The 20,161-nt window shown below is 31.8% G+C and overlaps 1 protein-coding gene and 1 long non-coding RNA gene across 2 annotated transcripts in view; both read left to right on the top strand.

Moving 5' to 3' along the window:
• LOC141171842 (uncharacterized) overlaps nucleotides 1-20,161 on the top strand; it is a 168,167-nt gene that overhangs the window by 9,670 nt on the left and 138,336 nt on the right. The window lies entirely within an intron of this gene.
• LOC141172891 (uncharacterized) overlaps nucleotides 19,160-20,161 on the top strand; it is a 94,374-nt gene continuing 93,372 nt past the window's right edge. Inside the window, exon 1 of the mRNA XM_073657512.1 lies at nucleotides 19,160-19,910. Coding sequence (XP_073513613.1) covers nucleotides 19,160-19,910 — 751 coding nt within the window. The remainder of the gene's footprint in view (nucleotides 19,911-20,161) is intronic.

The raw sequence follows: 20,161 nt of genomic DNA, 5'->3' as shown, positions 1-20,161 counted from the left end.
TGACCCCTATGTACAAGAATATAACTACTATAATACTGCTCCCTATGTACAAGAATATAACTACTATAATACTGCTCCCTATGTACAAGAATATAACTACTATAATACTGCTCCTATGTACAAGAATATAACTACTATAATACTGCCCCCTATGTACAAGAATATAACTACTATAATACTGCCCCCTATGTACAAGAATATAACTACTATAATACTGCCCCCTATGTACAAAAATATAACTACAATAAAACTGCCCTCTATGTACAAGAATATTACTACTATAATACTGCCCCCTATGTACAAAAATATAACTACAATAAAACTGCCCCCTATGTACAAGAATATAACTACTATAATACTGCCCCCTATGTACAAGAATATAACTACTATAATACTGCCCCCTATGTACAAGAATATAACTACTATAATACTGCCCCCTATGTACAAGAATATAACTACTATAATACTGCCCCCTATGTACAAAAATATAACTACAATAAAACTGCCCTCTATGTACAAGAATATTACTACTATAATACTGCCCCCTATGTACAAAAATATACCTACAATAAAACTGCCCCCTATGTACAAGAATATAACTACTATAATACTGCTCCTATGTACAGGAATATAACTACTATAATACTGCCCCCTATGTACAAGAATATAACTACTATAATACTGCCCCCTATGTACAAGAATATAACTACTATAATACTGCTCCTATGTACAATAATATAACTACTATAATACTGCTCCCTATGTACAAGAATATAACTACTATAATACTGCTCCCTATGTACATGAATATAACTACTATAATACTGCCCCCTATGTACAAGAATATAACTACTATAATACTGCTCCTATATACAAGAATATAACTACTATAATACTGCACCCTATGTACAAGAATATAACTACTATAATACTGCTCCCTATGTACATGAATATAACTATTATAATACTGCCCCCTATGTACAAGAATATAACTACTATAATACTGCTCCTATATACGAGAATATAACTACTATAATACTGCCCCTATGTACAAAAATATAACTACTATAATACTACCCCCTATGTACAAAAATATAACTACAATAACACTGCCCCCTATGTACAAGAATATAACTACTATAATACTGCTCCTATGTACAAAAATATAACTACTATAATACTGCTCCCTATGTACGACAATATAACTACTATAATACTGCTCCCTATGTACAAGAATATAACTTCTATAATACTGCTCCTATGTACAAGAATATAACTACTATAATACTGCTCCCTATATACAAGAATATAACTCCTATAATACTGCTCCTATGTACAAGAATGTAACTACTATAATACTGCCCCTATGTACAAGAATTTAACTACTATAATACTGCTCCTATGTACAAGAATATAACTACTATAATACTGCCCCTATGTACAAGAATATAACTACTATAATACTGCCCACTATGTACAAGAATATAACTACTATAATGCTGCTCTCTATGTACAAGAATATAACTACTATAATACTGCCCCCCATGTACAAGAATATAACTACTATCTTACTGCCCCCTATCTACAAGAATATAACTACTATAATACTGCTCCTTTGTACAAGAATATAACTACTATAATACTGGTCCTATGTACAAGAATATAACTATTATAATACTGCCCCTAAGTACAAGAATATAACTACTATAATACTGCTCCTGTGTACAAGAATAAAACTACTATAATACTGCCACCATATACAAGAATATAACTACTATAATACTGCTCCCTATGTACAAAAATATAACTACTATAATACTGCCCCCTATGTACAAAAATATAACTACTATAATACTGCCCCTATGTACACAAATATTACTACAATAACACTGCACCATATGTACAAGAATATAACTACTATAATACTGCCCCTATGTACAAAAATATAACTACTATAATACTGCTCCCTATGTACAAAAATATAACTACTATAATACTTCTCCTATGTAGAAAATATAACTACTATAATACTGCTCCTATGTACAAGAATATAACTACTATAATACTGCCCCTATGTAAAAGAATATAACTACTATAATACTGCCCCTATGTACAAGAATATAACTACTATAATACTGCCCCCTATGTACAACAATATAACTACTATAATACTGCTCCTATATACGAGAATATAACTACTATAATACTGCCCCCTATGTACAAAAATATAACTACTATAATACTGCCCCCTATGTACAAAAATATAACTACAATAACACTGCCCCCTATGTACAAGAATATAACTACTATAATACTGCCCCCTATGTACAAAAATATAACTACTATAATACTGCTCCCTATGTACGACAATATAACTACTATAATACTGCTCCCTATGTACAAGAATATAACTCCTATAATACTGCTCCTATGTACAAGAATATAACTACTATAATACTGCTCCCTATATACAAGAATATAACTCCTATAATACTGCTCCTATGTACAAGAATGTAACTACTATAATACTGCCCCTATGTACAAGAATTTAACTACTATAATACTGCTCCTAGGTACAAGAATATAACTACTATAATACTGCCCCTATGTACAAGAATATAACTACTATAATACTGCCCATTATGTACAAGAATATAACTACTATAATACTGCCCCTATGTGCAAGAATATAACTACTATAATACTGCCACCCATTTACAAGAATATAACTATTATAATTCTGCCCCTATGTACAAGAATATAACTACTATAATACTGCCCCTATGTACAAGAATATAACTACTATAATACTGCTCCTATGTACAAGAATATAACAAATATAATACTGCCCCCTATGTACATGAATATAACTACTATAATACTGCCCCTATGTACAAGAATTGAGCTGCTATAATACTGCTCCCTATGTACAAGAATATAACTACTATAATACTGCCCCGTATGTACAAGAATATAACTATTATAATACTGCCCCCATGTACAAGAATATAACTACTATAATACTGCCACCCATGTACAAGAATATAACTACTATAATACTGCCCCCTATGTGCAAGAATATAACTAGTATAATACTGCCCCTATGTACAAGAATATAACTACTATAATACTGCCCCCTATGTACAAGAATATAATTACTATAACACTGCCCCCCTATATACAAGAATATAACTACTATAATACTGCACCTATGTAAAGAATATAACTACTATAACACTGCTCCTATGTACAAGAATATAACTACTGTAATACTGCTCCTGTGGACAAGAATATAACTACTATAATAATGCTCCCTATGTACAAGAATATAACTACTATAATACTGCCCCTATGTACAAGAATATAACTACTATAATACTGCCCCTATGTACAAGAATATAACTACTATAATACTGCTCCTATGTACAAGAATATAACTACTATAATGCTGCCCTCTATGTACAAGAATATAACTACTATAATACTGCCCCCTATATACAAGAATATAACTACTATAATACTGCTCCTGTGTACAAGAATATAACTACTATAATACTGCTCCTATGTACAAGAATATAACTACTATAATACTGCCACCCATGTACAAGAATATAACTACTACAATACTGCCCCCCTAGATACAAGAATATAACTACTATAATACTGCTCCTGTGTACAAGAATATAACTACTATAATACTGCCCCTATGTACAAGAATATAACTACTATAATACTGCCCCATCTACAAGAATATAACTACTATAATACTTCCCCTATGTAAAAGAATATAACTACTATAATACTGAACCTATGTACAAGAATATAACTACTATAATACTGCTCCTATGTACAAGAATATAACTACTATATTACTGCCCTTATGTACAAGAATATAACTACTATAATACTGCCCCTATGTACAAGAATCTAACTACTATAATACTGCTCCTATATACAAGAATATAACTACTATAATACTGCTCCTATGTACAAGAATATAACTACTATAATGCTGCCCTCTATGTACAAGAATATAACTACTATAATACTGTCCCTATGTACAAGAATATAACTACTATAATACTGCTCCTATGTACAAGAATATAACTACTATAATACTGCCCCTATGTACAAGAATATAACTACTATAATACTGCTCCCTATGTACAAGATTATAACTACTATAATACTGTCCCTATGTACAAGAATATAACTACTATAATGCTGCCCTCTATGTACAAGAATATAACTACTATAATACTGTCCCTATGTACAAAAATATAACTACTATAATACTGCTCCTATGTACAAGAATATAACTACTATAATACTGTCCCTATGTACAAGAATATAACTACTATAATACTGCTCCTATGTACAAGAATATAACTATTATAATACTGCCCCTATGTACAAGAATATAACTACTATAATACTGCCCCTATGTACAAGAATCTAACTACTATAATACTGCTCCTATATACAAGAATATAACTACTATAATACTGCTCCTATGTACAAGAATATAACTACTATAATGCTGCCCTCTATGTACAAGAATATAACTACTATAATACTGCCCCCCTATATACAAGAATATAACTACTATAATACTGCTCCTGTGTACAAGAATATAACTACTATAATACTGCTCCTATGTACAAGAATATAACTAATATAATACTGCCACCCATGTACATGAATATAACTACTATAATACTGCCCCCTATATACAAGAATATAACTACTATAATACTGCTCCTGTGTACAAGAATATAACTACTATAATACTGCCCCTATGTACAAGAATATAACTACTATAATACTGCCCCATCTACAATAATATAACTACTATAATACTGCCCCTATGTACAAGAATATAACTACTATAATACTGCTCCTATGTACAAGAATATAACTACTATAATACTGCCCTTATGTACAAGAATATAACTACTATAATACTGCCCCTATGTACAAGAATATAACTACTATAATACTGCCCCATCTACAATAATATAACTACTATAATACTGCCCCTATGTACAAGAACATAACTACTATAATACTGCTCCTATGTACAAGAATATAACTACTATAATACTGCCCTTATGTACAAGAATATAACTACTATAATACTGCCCCTATGTACAAGAATATAACTTCTATAATACTATAATACTGCCCCCTATATACAAGAATATAACTACTATAATACTGCCCCCTATATACAAGAATATAACTACTATAATACTGCTCCTATGTACAAGAATATAACTACTATAATACTGCTCCTCTGTACAAGAATATAACTACTATAATACTGCCGCTATGTACAAGAATATAACTACTATAATACTGCCCCATGTACAAGAATATAACTACTATAATACTGCCCCTATGTACAAGAACATAACTACTATAATACTGCCCATATGTACAAGAATATAACTACTATAATACTGCCCCTATGTACAAGAATATAACTACTAAAATACTGCCCCTATGTACAAGAATATAACTACTATAATACTGCTCCTATGTACAAGAATATAACTACTATAATACTGCTCCTATGTACAAGAATATAACTACTATAATACTGTCACCCATGTACAAGACTATAACTACTATAATACTGCTCCTATGTACAAGAATATAACTACTATAATACTGTCACCCATGTACAAGACTATAACTACTATAATACTGCCCACTATGTACAAGAATATAACTACTATAATACTGCCTCCTATGTACAAGAATATAACTACTATAACACTGCCCCTATGTACAAGAATATAACTACTATAATACTGCCCCCCTATATACAAGAATATAACTACTATAATACTGCCCCTTATGTACAAGAATATAACTACTATAATACTGCTCCTGTGTACAAGAATATAACTACTATAATACTGCCCCTATGTACAAGAATATAACTACTATAATACAGCTCCTATGTACAAGAATATAGCTACTATAATACTGCCACCCATGTACAAGAATATAACTACTATAATACTGCCCCCCTATATACAAGAATATAACTATTATAATACTGCTCCTATGTACAAGAATATAACTACTATAATACTGCCCCCTATGTACAAGAATATAACTACTATAATACTGCTCCTATGTACAAGAATATAACTACTATAATACTGTCCCCTATGTACAAGAATATAACTACTATAATACTGCTCCTATGTACAAGAATATAACTACTATAACACTGCTCCTATGTACAAGAATATAACTACTATAATACTGCCGCCTATGTACAAGAATATAACTACTATAATACTGTCCCCTATGTACAAGAATATAACTACTATAATACTGCTCCTATGTACAAGAATATAACTACTATAACACTGCTCCTATGTACAAGAATATAACTACTATAATACTGCCGCCTATGTACAAGAATATAACTACTATAATACTGCTCCTATGTACAAGAATATAACTACTATAATACTGCCCCTATGTACAAGAATATAACTACTATAATACTGCCCCTATGTACAAGAATATAACTACTATAATACTGCCCCCTATGTACAAGAATATAACTACTATAATACTGCCCCCTATGTACAAGAAAATAACTACTATAATACTGCCACCCATGTACAAGAATATAACTACTATAATACTGCCCCCTATGTACAAGAATATAACTACTATAATACTGCCCCTATGTACAAGAATATAACTACTATAATACTGCTCCTATGTACAAGAATATAACTACTATAATACTGCCCCTATGTACAAGAATATAATTACTATAATACTGCTCCCTATATACAAGAATATAACTACTATAATACTGCCCCCTATATACAAGAATATAACTACTATAATACTGCTCCTATGTAAAAGAATATAACTACTATAATACTGCCCTTATGTACAAGAATATAACTACTATAATACTGCCCTTATGTACAAGAATATAACTACTATAATACTGCCCCTATGTACAAGAATATAACTACTATAATACTGCTCCTATGTACAAGAATATAACCACTATAATACTGCCCCTATGTACAAAAATATAACTACTATAATACTGCCACCCATGTACAAGAATATAACTACTATAATACTGCCCCCTATGTACAAGAATATAACTACTATAATACTGCCCCTATGTACAAGAATATAACTACTATAATATTGCTAATATGTACAAGAATATAACTACTATAATACTGCCCCTATGTACAAGAATATAATTACTATAATACTGCTCCTATGTACAAGAATATAACTACTATAATACTGCTCCTATGTACAAGAATATAACTACTATAATACTGCTCCTATGTACAAGAATATAACTACTATAATACTGCCCCCTATGTGCAAGAATATAACTACTATAATACTGCCACCCATGTACAAGAATATAACTACTATAATACTACCCCTATGTACAACAATATAACTACTATAATACTGCCCCTATGTACAAGAATATAACTACTATAATACTGCTCCTATGTACAAGAATATAACTACTATAATACTGCCCCCTATGTACATGAATATAACTACTATAATACTGCTCCTATGTACAAGAATATAAATACTATAATACTGCTCCTATGTACAAGAATATAACTACTATAATACTGCTCCTATGTACAAGAATATAACTACTATAATACTGCTCCTATGTACAAGAATATAACTACTATAATACTGCTCCTATGTACAAGAATATAACTACTATAATACTGCCCCCTATGTGCAGGAATATAAGTACTATAATACTGCCACCCATGTATAAGAATATAACTACTATAATACTACCCCTATGTACAAGAATATAACTACTATAATACTGCCCCTATGTACAAGAATATAACTACTATAATACTGCTCCTATGTACAAGAATATAACAAATATAATACTGCCCCCTATGTACATGAATATAACTACTATAATACTGCTCCTATGTACAAGAATATAAATACTATAATACTGCTCCTATGTACAAGAATATAACTACTATAATACTGCTCCTATGTACAAGAATATAACTACTATAATACTGCTCCTATGTACAAGAATATAACAAATATAATACTGCCCCCTATGTACATGAATATAACTACTAAAATACTGCTCCTATGTACAAGAATATAACTACTATAATACTGCCCCCTATGTGCAAGAATATAACTACTATAATACTGCCACCCATGTACAAGAATATAACTATTATAATTCTGCCCCTATGTACAAGAATATAACTACTATAATACTGCTCCTGTGTACAAGAATATAACTACTATAATACTGCCCCTATGTACAAGAATATAACTACTATAATACTGCCCCCTATACACAAGAATATAACTATGATAATATTTCTATGTACAAGAATATAACTACTATAATACTGCCCCCTATGTACAAGAATATAACTACTATAATACTGCTCCTATGTACAAGAATATAACAAATATAATACTGCCCCCTATGTACATGAATATAACTACTATAATACTGCTCCTATGTACAAGAATATAAATACTATAATACTGCTCCTATGTACAAGAATATAACTACTATAATACTGCTCCTATGTACAAGAATATAACTTCTATAATACTGCTCCTATGTACAAGAATATAACATATATAATACTGCCCCCTATGTACATGAATATAACTACTATAATACTGCTCCTATGTACAAGAATATAACTACTATAATACTGCCCCCTATGTGCAAGAATATAACTACTATAATACTGCCACCCATGTACAAGAATATAACTATTATAATTCTGCCCCTATGTACAAGAATATAACTACTATAATATTGCCCCTATGTACAAGAATATAACTACTATAATACTGCTCCTATGTACAAGAATATAACAAATATAATACTGTCCCCTATGTACATGAATATAACTACTATAATACTGCTCCTATGTACAAGAATATAACTACTATAATACTGCCCCTATGTACAAAAATATAACTACTATAATACTGCCACCCATGTACAAGAATATAACTACTATAATACTGCCCCCTATGTACAAGAATATAACTACTATAATACTGCCCCTATGTACAAGAATATAACTACTATAATACTGCTCCTATGTACAAGAATATAACTACTATAATACTGCCCCTATGTACAAGAATATAATTACTATAATACTGCTCCTATGTACAAAAATATAACTACTATAATACTGCCCCTATGTACAAGAATATAATTACTATAATACTGCTCCTATGTACAAGAATATAACTACTATAATACTGCCCCCTATGTGCAAGAATATAACTACTATAATACTGCCACCCATGTACAAGAATATAACTATTATAATTCTGCCCCTATGTATAAGAATATAACTACTATAATACTGCCCCTATGTACAAGAATATAACTACTATAATACTGCTCCTATGTACAAGAATATAACAAATGTAATACTGCCCCCTATGTACATGAATATAACTACTATAATACTGCCCCTATGTACAAGAATTGAGCTGCTATAATACTGCTCCCTATGTACAAGAATATAACTACTATAATACTGCCCCTATGTACAAGAATATAACTACTATAATACTGCCCCCATGTACAAGAATATAACTACTATAATACTGCCACCCATGTACAAGAATATTACTACTATAATACTGCCCCCTATGTGCAAGAATATAACTAGTATAATACTGCCCCTATGTACAAGAATATAACTACTATAATACTGCCCCCTATGTACAAGAATATAATTACTATAATACTGCCCCCCTATATACAAGAATATAACTACTATAATACTGCACCTATGTAAAGAATATAACTACTATAACACTGCTCCTATGTACAAGAATATAACTACTGTAATACTGCTCCTGTGGACAAGAATATAACTACTATAATACTGCTCCCTATGTACAAGAATATAACTACTATAATACTGCCCCTAAGTACAAGAATATAACTACTATAATACTACCCCTATGTACAAGAATCTAACTACTATAATACTGCTCCTATATACAAGAATATAACTACTATAATACTTCTCCTATATACAAGAATATAACTACTATAATGCTGCCCTCTATGTACAAGAATATAACTACTATAATACTGCCCCACTATATACAAGAATATAACTACTATAATACTGCTCCCTATGTACAAGAATATAACTACTATAATACTGCCCCTATGTACAAGAATATAACTACTATAATACTGCCCCTATGTACAAGAATCTAACTACTATAATACTGCTCCTATATACAAGAATGTAACTACTATAATACTGCTCCTATGTACAAGAATATAACTACTATAATGCTGCCCTCTATGTACAAGAATATAACTACTATAATACTGCCCCCCTATATACAAGAATATAACTACTATAATACTGCTCCTGTGTACAAGAATATAACTACTATAATACTGCTCCTATGTTCAAGAATATAACTACTATAATACTGCCACCCATGTACAAGAATATAACTACTATAATACTGCCCCCCTATATACAAGAATATAACTACTATAATACTGCTCCTGTGTACAAGAATATAACTACTATAATACTGCCCCTATGTACAAGAATATAACTACTATAATACTGCCCCATGTACAAGAATATAACTACTATAATACTTCCCCTATGTAAAAGAATATAACTACTATAATACTGAACCTATGTACAAGAATATAACTACTATAATACTGCTCCTATGTACAAGAATATAACTACTATAATACTGCCCTTATGTACAAGAATATAACTACTATAATACTGCCCCTATGTACAAGAATCTAACTACTATAATACTGCTCCAATATACAAGAATATAACTACTATAATACTGCTCCTATGTACAAGAATATAACTACTATAATGCTGCCCTCTACGTACAAGAATATAACTACTATAATACTGCCCCCCTATATACAAGAATATAACTACTATAATACTGCTCCTGTGTACAAGAATATAACTACTATAATACTGCTCCTATGTACAAGAATATAACTACTATAATACTGCCACCCATGTACAAGAATATAACTACTATAATACTGCCCCTATGTACAAGAACATAACTACTATAATACTGCTCCTATGTACAAGAATATAACTACTATAATACTGCCCTTATGTACAAGAATATAACTACTATAATACTGCCCCTATGTACAAGAATATAACTTCTATAATACTATAATACTGCCCCCTATATACAAGAATATAACTACTATAATACTGCCCCCTATATACAAGAATATAACTACTATAATACTGCTCCTATGTACAAGAATATAACTACTATAATACTGCTCCTCTGTACAAGAATATAACTACTATAATACTGCCGCTATGTACTAGAATATAACTACTATAATACTGCCCCATGTACAAGAATATAACTACTATAATACTGCCCCTATGTACAAGAACATAACTACTATAATACTGCCCATATGTACAAGAATATAACTACTATAATACTGCCCCTATGTACAAGAATATAACTACTAAAATACTGCCCCTATGTACAAGAATATAACTACTATAATACTGCTCCTATTTACAAGAATATAACTACTATAATACTGCTCCTATGTACAAGAATATAACTAATATAATACTGTCACCCATGTACAAGACTATAACTACTATAATACTGCTCCTATGTACAAGAATATAACTACTATAATACTGCTCCTATGTACAAGAATATAACTACTATAATACTGCTCCCTATGTGCAAGAATATAACTACTATAATACTGCCCCCTATGTACAAGAATATAACTACTATAATACTGCCCCTATGTACAAGAATATAACTACTATAATACTGCCTCCTATGTACAAGAATATAACTACTATAATACTGCCCCTATGTACAAGAATATAACTACTATAATACTGCCCCCCTATATACAGGAATATAACTACTATAATACTGCCCCCTATGTACAAGAATATAACTACTATAATACTGCTCCTGTGTACAAGAATATAACTACTATAATACTGCCCCTATGTACAAGAATATAACTACTATAATACAGCTCCTACGTACAAGAATATAACTACTATAATACTGCCACCCATGTACAAGAATATAACTACTATAATACTGCCCCCCTATATACAAGAATATAACTATTATAATACTGCTACTATGTACAAGAATATAACTACTATAATACTGCTCCTATGTACAAGAATATAACTACTATAATACTGCCCCCTATGTACAAGAATATAACTACTATAATACTGCCCCCTATGTACAAGAATATAACTATATAACTACTATAATACTGCTCCTATGTACAAGAATATAACTACTATAATACTGTCCCCTATGTACAAGAATATAACTACTATAATACTGCTCCTATGTACAAGAATATAAATACTATAATACTGCTCCTATGTACAAGAATATAACTACTATAATACTGCCCCCTATGTACAAGAATATAACTACTATAATACTGCTCCTGTGTACAAGAATATAACTACTATAATACTGCCCCTATTTACAAGAATATAACTACTATAATACTGCCCCTATGTACAAGAATATAACTAATATAATACTGCCCCCTATGTACAAGAATATAACTACTATAATACTGCCCCCTATGTACAAGAAAATAACTACTATAATACTGCCACCCATGTACAAGAATATAACTACTATAATACTGCCCCCTATGTACAAGAATATAACTACTATAATACTGCCCCTATGTACAAGAATATAACTACTATAATACTGCTCCTATGTACAAGAATATAACTACTATAATACTGCCCTTATGTACAAGAATATAACTACTATAATACTGCCCTTATGTACAAGAATATAACTACTATAATACTTCCCCTATGTACAAGAATATAACTACTATAATACTGCTCCTATGTACAAGAATATAACCACTATAATACTGCCCCATGTACAAAAATATAACTACTATAATACTGCCACCCATGTACAAGAATATAACTACTATAATACTGCCCCCTATGTACAAGAATATAACTACTATAATACTGCCCCTATGTACAAGAATATAACTACTATAATATTGCTCCTATGTACAAGAATATAACTACTATAATACTGCCCCTATGTACAAGAATATAACTACTATAATACTGCTCCTATGTACAAGAATATAACTACTATAATACTGCTCCTGTGTACAAGAATATAACTACTATAATACTGCTCCTATGTACAAGAATATAACTACTATAATACTGCCCCCTATGTGCAAGAATATAACTACTATAATATTGCCACCCATGTACAAGAATATAACTACTATAATACTACCCCTATGTACAAGAATATAACTACTATAATACTGCCCCTATGTACAAGAACATAACTACTATAATACTGCTCCTATATACAAGAATATAACTACTATAATACTGCTACCCATGTACAAGAATATAACTACTATAATACTTCCCCTATGTACAAGAATATAACTACTATAATACTGCCCCTATGTACAAGAATATAACTACTATAATACTGCCCCCTATGTACATGAATATAACTACTATAATACTGCTCCTATGTACAAGAATATAACTACTATAATACTGCCCCCTATGTGCAAGAATATAACTACTATAATACTGCCACCCATGTACAAGAATATAACTATTATAATTCTGCCCCTATGTACAAGAATATAACTACTATAATACTGCTCCTATGTACAAGAATATAACTACTATAATACTGCCCCTATGTACAAGAATATAACTACTATAATACTGCTCCTATGTACAAGAATATAACAAATATAATACTGTCCCCTATGTACATGAATATAACTACTATAATACTGCTCCTATGTACAAGAATATAACTACTATAATACAGCCCCTATGTACAAAAATATAACTACTATAATACTGCCACCCATGTACAAGAATATAACTACTATAATACTGCCCCTATGTACAAGAATATAACTACTATAATACTGCCCCTATGTACAAGAATATAACTACTATAATACTGCTCCTATGTACAAGAATATAACTACTATAATACTGCCCCTATGTACAAGAATATAATTACTATAATACTGCTCCTATGTACAAGAATATAACTACTATAATACTGCCCCTATGTACAAGAATATAATTACTATAATACTGCTCCTATGTACAAGAATATAACTACTATAATACTGCCCCCTATGTGCAAGAATATAACTACTATAATACTGCCACCCATGTACAAGAATATAACTATTATAATTCTGCCCCTATGTACAAGAATATAACTACTATAATACTGCCCCTATGTACAAGAATATAACTACTTTAATACTGCTCCATATGTACAAGAATATAACAAATATAATACTGCCCCCTATATACATGAATATAACTACTATAATACTGCCCCTATGTACAAGAATTGAGCTGCTATAATACTGCTCCCTATGTACAAGAATATAACTACTATAATACTGCCCACTATGTACAAGAATATAACTACTATAATACTGCCCCCATGTACAAGAATATAACTACTATAATACTGCCACCCATGTACAAGAATATAACTACTATAATACTGCCCCCTATGTGCAAGAATATAACTAGTATAATACTGCCCCTATGTACAAGAATATAACTACTATAATACTGCCCCCTATGTACAAGAATATAATTACTATAATACTGCCCCCCTATATACAAGAATATAACTACTATAATACTGCACCTATGTAAAGAATATAACTACTATAACACTGCTCTTATGTACAAGAATATAACTACTGTAATACTGCCCCTATGTACAAGAATATAACTACTATAATACTGCTCCTATATACAAGAATATAACTACTATAATACTGCTCCTATGTACAAGAATATAACTACTATAATGCTGCCCTCTATGTACAAGAATATAACTACTATAATACTGCCCCCCTATAAACAAGAATATAACTACTATAATACTGCTCCTGTGTACAAGAATATAACTACTATAATACTGCTCCTATGTACAAGAATATAACTACTATAATACTGCCACCCATGTACAAGAATATAACTACTATAATACTGCCCCCCTATATACAAAAATATAACTACTATAATACTGCTCCTGTGTACAAGAATATAACTACTATAATACTGCCCCTATGTACAAGAATATAACTACTATAATACTGCCCCATGTACAAGAATATAACTACTATAATACTTCCCCTATGTAAAAGAATATAACTACTATAATACTGAAGCTATGTACAAGAATATAACTACTATAATACTGCTCCTATGTACAAGAATAGAACTACTATAATACTGCCCTTATGTACAAGAATATAACTACTATAATACTGCCCCTATGTACAAGAATATAACTACTATAATACTGCCCCTATGTACGAGAATCTAACTACTATAATACTGCTCCTATATACAAGAATATAACTACTATAATACTGCTCCTATGTACAAGAATATAACTACTATAATGCTGCCCTCTATGTACAAGAATATAACTACTATAATACTGCCCCCTATAAACAAGAATATAACTACTATAATACTGCTCCTGTGTACAAGAATATAACTACTATAATACTGCTCCTATGTACAAGAATATAAATACTATAATACTGCCACCCATGTACAAGAATATAACTACTATAATACTGCCCCCCTATATACAAAAATATAACTACTATAATACTGCTCCTGTGTACAAGAATATAACTACTATAATACTGCCCCTATGTACAAGAATATAACTACTATAATACTGCCCCATGTACAAGAATATAACTACTATAATACTGCTCCTATATACAAGAATATAACTACTATAATACTGCTCCTACATACAAGAATATAACTACTATAATACTGCTCCTATGTACAAGAATATAACTACTATAATACTGCTCCTATATACAAGAATATAACTACTATAATACTGCTCCTACATACAAGAATATAACTACTATAATACTGCTCCTATGTAAAAGAATATAACTACTATAATACTGCCCCTATGTACAAGAATATAACTACTATAATACTGCCCCTATGTACAAGAATATAACTAATATAATACTGCCCCCTATGTACAAGAATATAACTACTATAATACTGCCCCCTATGTACAAGAAAATAACTACTATAATACTGCCACCCATGTACAAGAATATAACTACTATAATACTGCCCCCTATGTACAAGAATATAACTACTATAATACTGCCCCTATGTACAAGAATATAACTACTATAATACTGCTCCTATGTACAAGAATATAACTACTATAATACTGCCCCTATGTACAAGAATATAATTACTATAATACTGCTCCCTATATACAAGAATATAACTACTATAATACTGCCCCCTATATACAAGAATATAACTACTATAATACTGCTCCTATGTAAAAGAATATAACTACTATAATACTGCCCTTATGTACAAGAATATAACTACTATAATACTGCCCTTATGTACAAGAATATAACTACTATAATACTTCCCCTATGTACAAGAATATAACTACTATAATACTGCTCCTATGTACAAGAATATAACCACTATAATACTGCCCCATGTACAAAAATATAACTACTATAATACTGCCACCCATGTACAAGAATATAACTACTATAATACTGCCCCCTATGTACAAGAATATAACTACTATAATACTGCCCCTATGTACAAGAATATAACTACTATAATATTGCTCCTATGTACAAGAATATAACTACTATAATACTGCCCCTATGTACAAGAATATAATTACTATAATACTGCTCCTATGTACAAGAATATAACTACTATAATACTGCTCCTGTGTACAAGAATATAACTACTATAATACTGCTCCTATGTACAAGAATATAACTACTATAATACTGCCCCCTATGTGCAAGAATATAACTACTATAATATTGCCACCCATGTACAAGAATATAACTACTATAATACTACCCCTATGTACAAGAATATAACTACTATAATACTGCCCCTATGTACAAGAACATAACTACTATAATACTGCTCCTATGTACAAGAATATAACTACTATAATACTGCTACCCATGTACAAGAATATAACTACTATAATACTTCCCCTATGTACAAGAATATAACTACTATAATATTGCCCCTATGTACAAGAATATAACTACTATAATACTGCCCCCTATGTACATGAATATAACTACTATAATACTGCTCCTATGTACAAGAATATAACTACTATAATACTGCCCCCTATGTGCAAGAATATAACTACTATAATACTGCCACCCATGTACAAGAATATAACTATTATAATTCTGCCCCTATGTACAAGAATATAACTACTATAATACTGCTCCTATGTACAAGAATATAACTACTATAATACTGCCCCTATGTACAAGAATATAACTACTATAATACTGCTCCTATGTACAAGAATATAACAAATATAATACTGTCCCCTATGTACATGAATATAACTACTATAATACTGCTCCTATGTACAAGAATATAACTACTATAATACAGCCCCTATGTACAAAAATATAACTACTATAATACTGCCACCCATGTACAAGAATATAACTACTATAATACTGCCCCCTATGTAGAAGAATATAACTACTATAATACTGCCCCTATGTACAAGAATATAACTACTATAATACTGCTCCTATGTACAAGAATATAACTACTATAATACTGCCCCTATGTACAAGAATATAATTACTATAATACTGCTCCTATGTACAAGAATATAACTACTATAATACTGCCCCCTATGTGCAAGAATATAACTACTATAATACTGCCACCCATGTACAAGAATATAACTATTATAATTCTGCCCCTATGTACAAGAATATAACTACTATAATACTGCCCCTATGTACAAGAATATAACTACTATAATACTGCTCCTATGTACAAGAATATAACAAATATAATACTGCCCCCTATATACATGAATATAACTACTATAATACTGCCCCTATGTACAAGAATTGAGCTGCTATAATACTGCTCCCTATGTACAAGAATATAACTACTATAATACTGCCCACTATGTACAAGAATATAACTACTATAATACTGCCCCCATGTACAAGAATATAACTACTATAATACTGCCACCCATGTACAAGAATATAACTACTATAATACTGCCCCCTTTGTGCAAGAATATAACTAGTATAATACTGCCCCTATGTACAAGAATATAACTACTATAATACTGCCCCCTATGTACAAGAATATAATTACTATAATACTGCCCCCCTATATACAAGAATATAACTACTATAATACTGCACCTATGTAAAGAATATAACTACTATAACACTGCTCCTATGTACAAGAATATAACTACTGTAATACTGCTCCTGTGGACAAGAATATAACTACTATAATAATGCTCCCTATGTACAAGAATATAACTACTATAATACTGCCCCTATGTACAAGAATCTAACTACTATAATACTGCTCCTATATACAAGAATATAACTACTATAATACTGCTCCTATGTACAAGAATATAACTACTATAATGCTGCCCTCTATGTACAAGAATATAACTACTATAATACTGCCCCCCTATAAACAAGAATATAACTACTATAATACTGCTCCTGTGTACAAGAATATAACTACTATAATACTGCTCCTATGTACAAGAATATAACTACTATAATACTGCCCCCCTATATACAAAAATATAACTACTATAATACTGCTCCTGTGTACAAGAATTTAACTACTATAATACTGCCCCTATGTACAAGAATATAACTACTATAATACTGCCCCATGTACAAGAATATAACTACTATAATACTGCTCCTATATACAAGAATATAACTACTATAATACTGCTCCTACATACAAGAATATAACTACTATAATACTGCTCCTATGTACAAGAATATAACTACTATAATACTGCTCCTATATACAAGAATATAACTACTATAATACTGCCCCCTATGTACAAGAATATAACTACTATAATACTGCCTCCTAGCTGTGAGTCAGTGGTTTTCCTGATGTCTGGAGCAAGCCCGGGGAGGGGCCACCCTGGGTGGGGAAGCTCCCCAAGCAAGGCCCAGGCTTCCCGGCCTACACTGGGAGACAACACCCAGGCTTCTTCTAATGGGAATACAAATCCCAGAGTCATCGTTAAGCAATGCAAAGCAACAAGCCAAAGCTCCACTGTTTCCAAGAAGGAAGAAAGCCGAGTGAATGTGAGTAAAGTTATGGAAGGAACAGCAGCTCCAGTTACAGCAAAGAAACCTGAAGTGAAACTGTCAGTAAGTAAAGAAATGCAGCAAAGTCCAAAACCAAGTAATTCACCAAAGGAATCTTCTGTCAGCAAACAGAGGCAGCCTGGTGCAGAGAAGGTGAGGCAGCTCCCATCACCGGCCTCAGGTGTGCAGCTCCCATCACCGGCCTCAGGTGTGCAGCTCCCATCACCGGCCTCAGGTGTGCAGCTCACTCCCCCACACAGGCAGAGACGGACATCTCTGGAGAGGCAGAGATTGCAAGAAAACCTGCAGCAGCAAGACACGGTGACCGGCATGGCGCGCTCAGGACGCACAAGGGCACAGGCGAGTGGCAGCAGTAAGAGTGCTGTGGAGCCCGGAGCCAGCAGTGGTACCATAAAGTCATCTGTGGTAAAACCAAAGGAGACCTCTGTGTTCAAAAACCCAGAGCCATTGTCCAAGCCTCAGAAGGAGACGGCGCGTGCACCCGAGCTGCAGCTGGCAGAGGAGATACCTGGCCTGGTAAAGAAGATGGGTGAGTTACAGCAGCAAAGACAAATGCTGCAAATGGAGATTGATGTTATCTATAAACTGAAGGCTGCTAATCCTGACAGTAATGCTATGTGTGACCAGAGACTTTACTCACTGGGTGTGGAGCTGGCGAATGAGGTCAGGGACATAGACTGTATCCTGGAGAGGATGGGGCCCCTGGCAGAGACCTACAGAAACCGGGAGCGGTTCACCTCTCATAAGCAGGACTTTGTTGTGGAGTCCAGGACCTCTGAT

The sequence above is a fragment of the Phyllobates terribilis genome, unplaced genomic scaffold, assembly GCF_046119375.1.
Source record: "Phyllobates terribilis strain yellow unplaced genomic scaffold, ASM4611937v1 Scaffold_12__6_contigs__length_324123572, whole genome shotgun sequence".
Classification (NCBI taxonomy): Eukaryota; Metazoa; Chordata; class Amphibia; order Anura; family Dendrobatidae; genus Phyllobates; species Phyllobates terribilis.
This window is presented reverse-complemented; position numbering and strand designations above follow the sequence as displayed.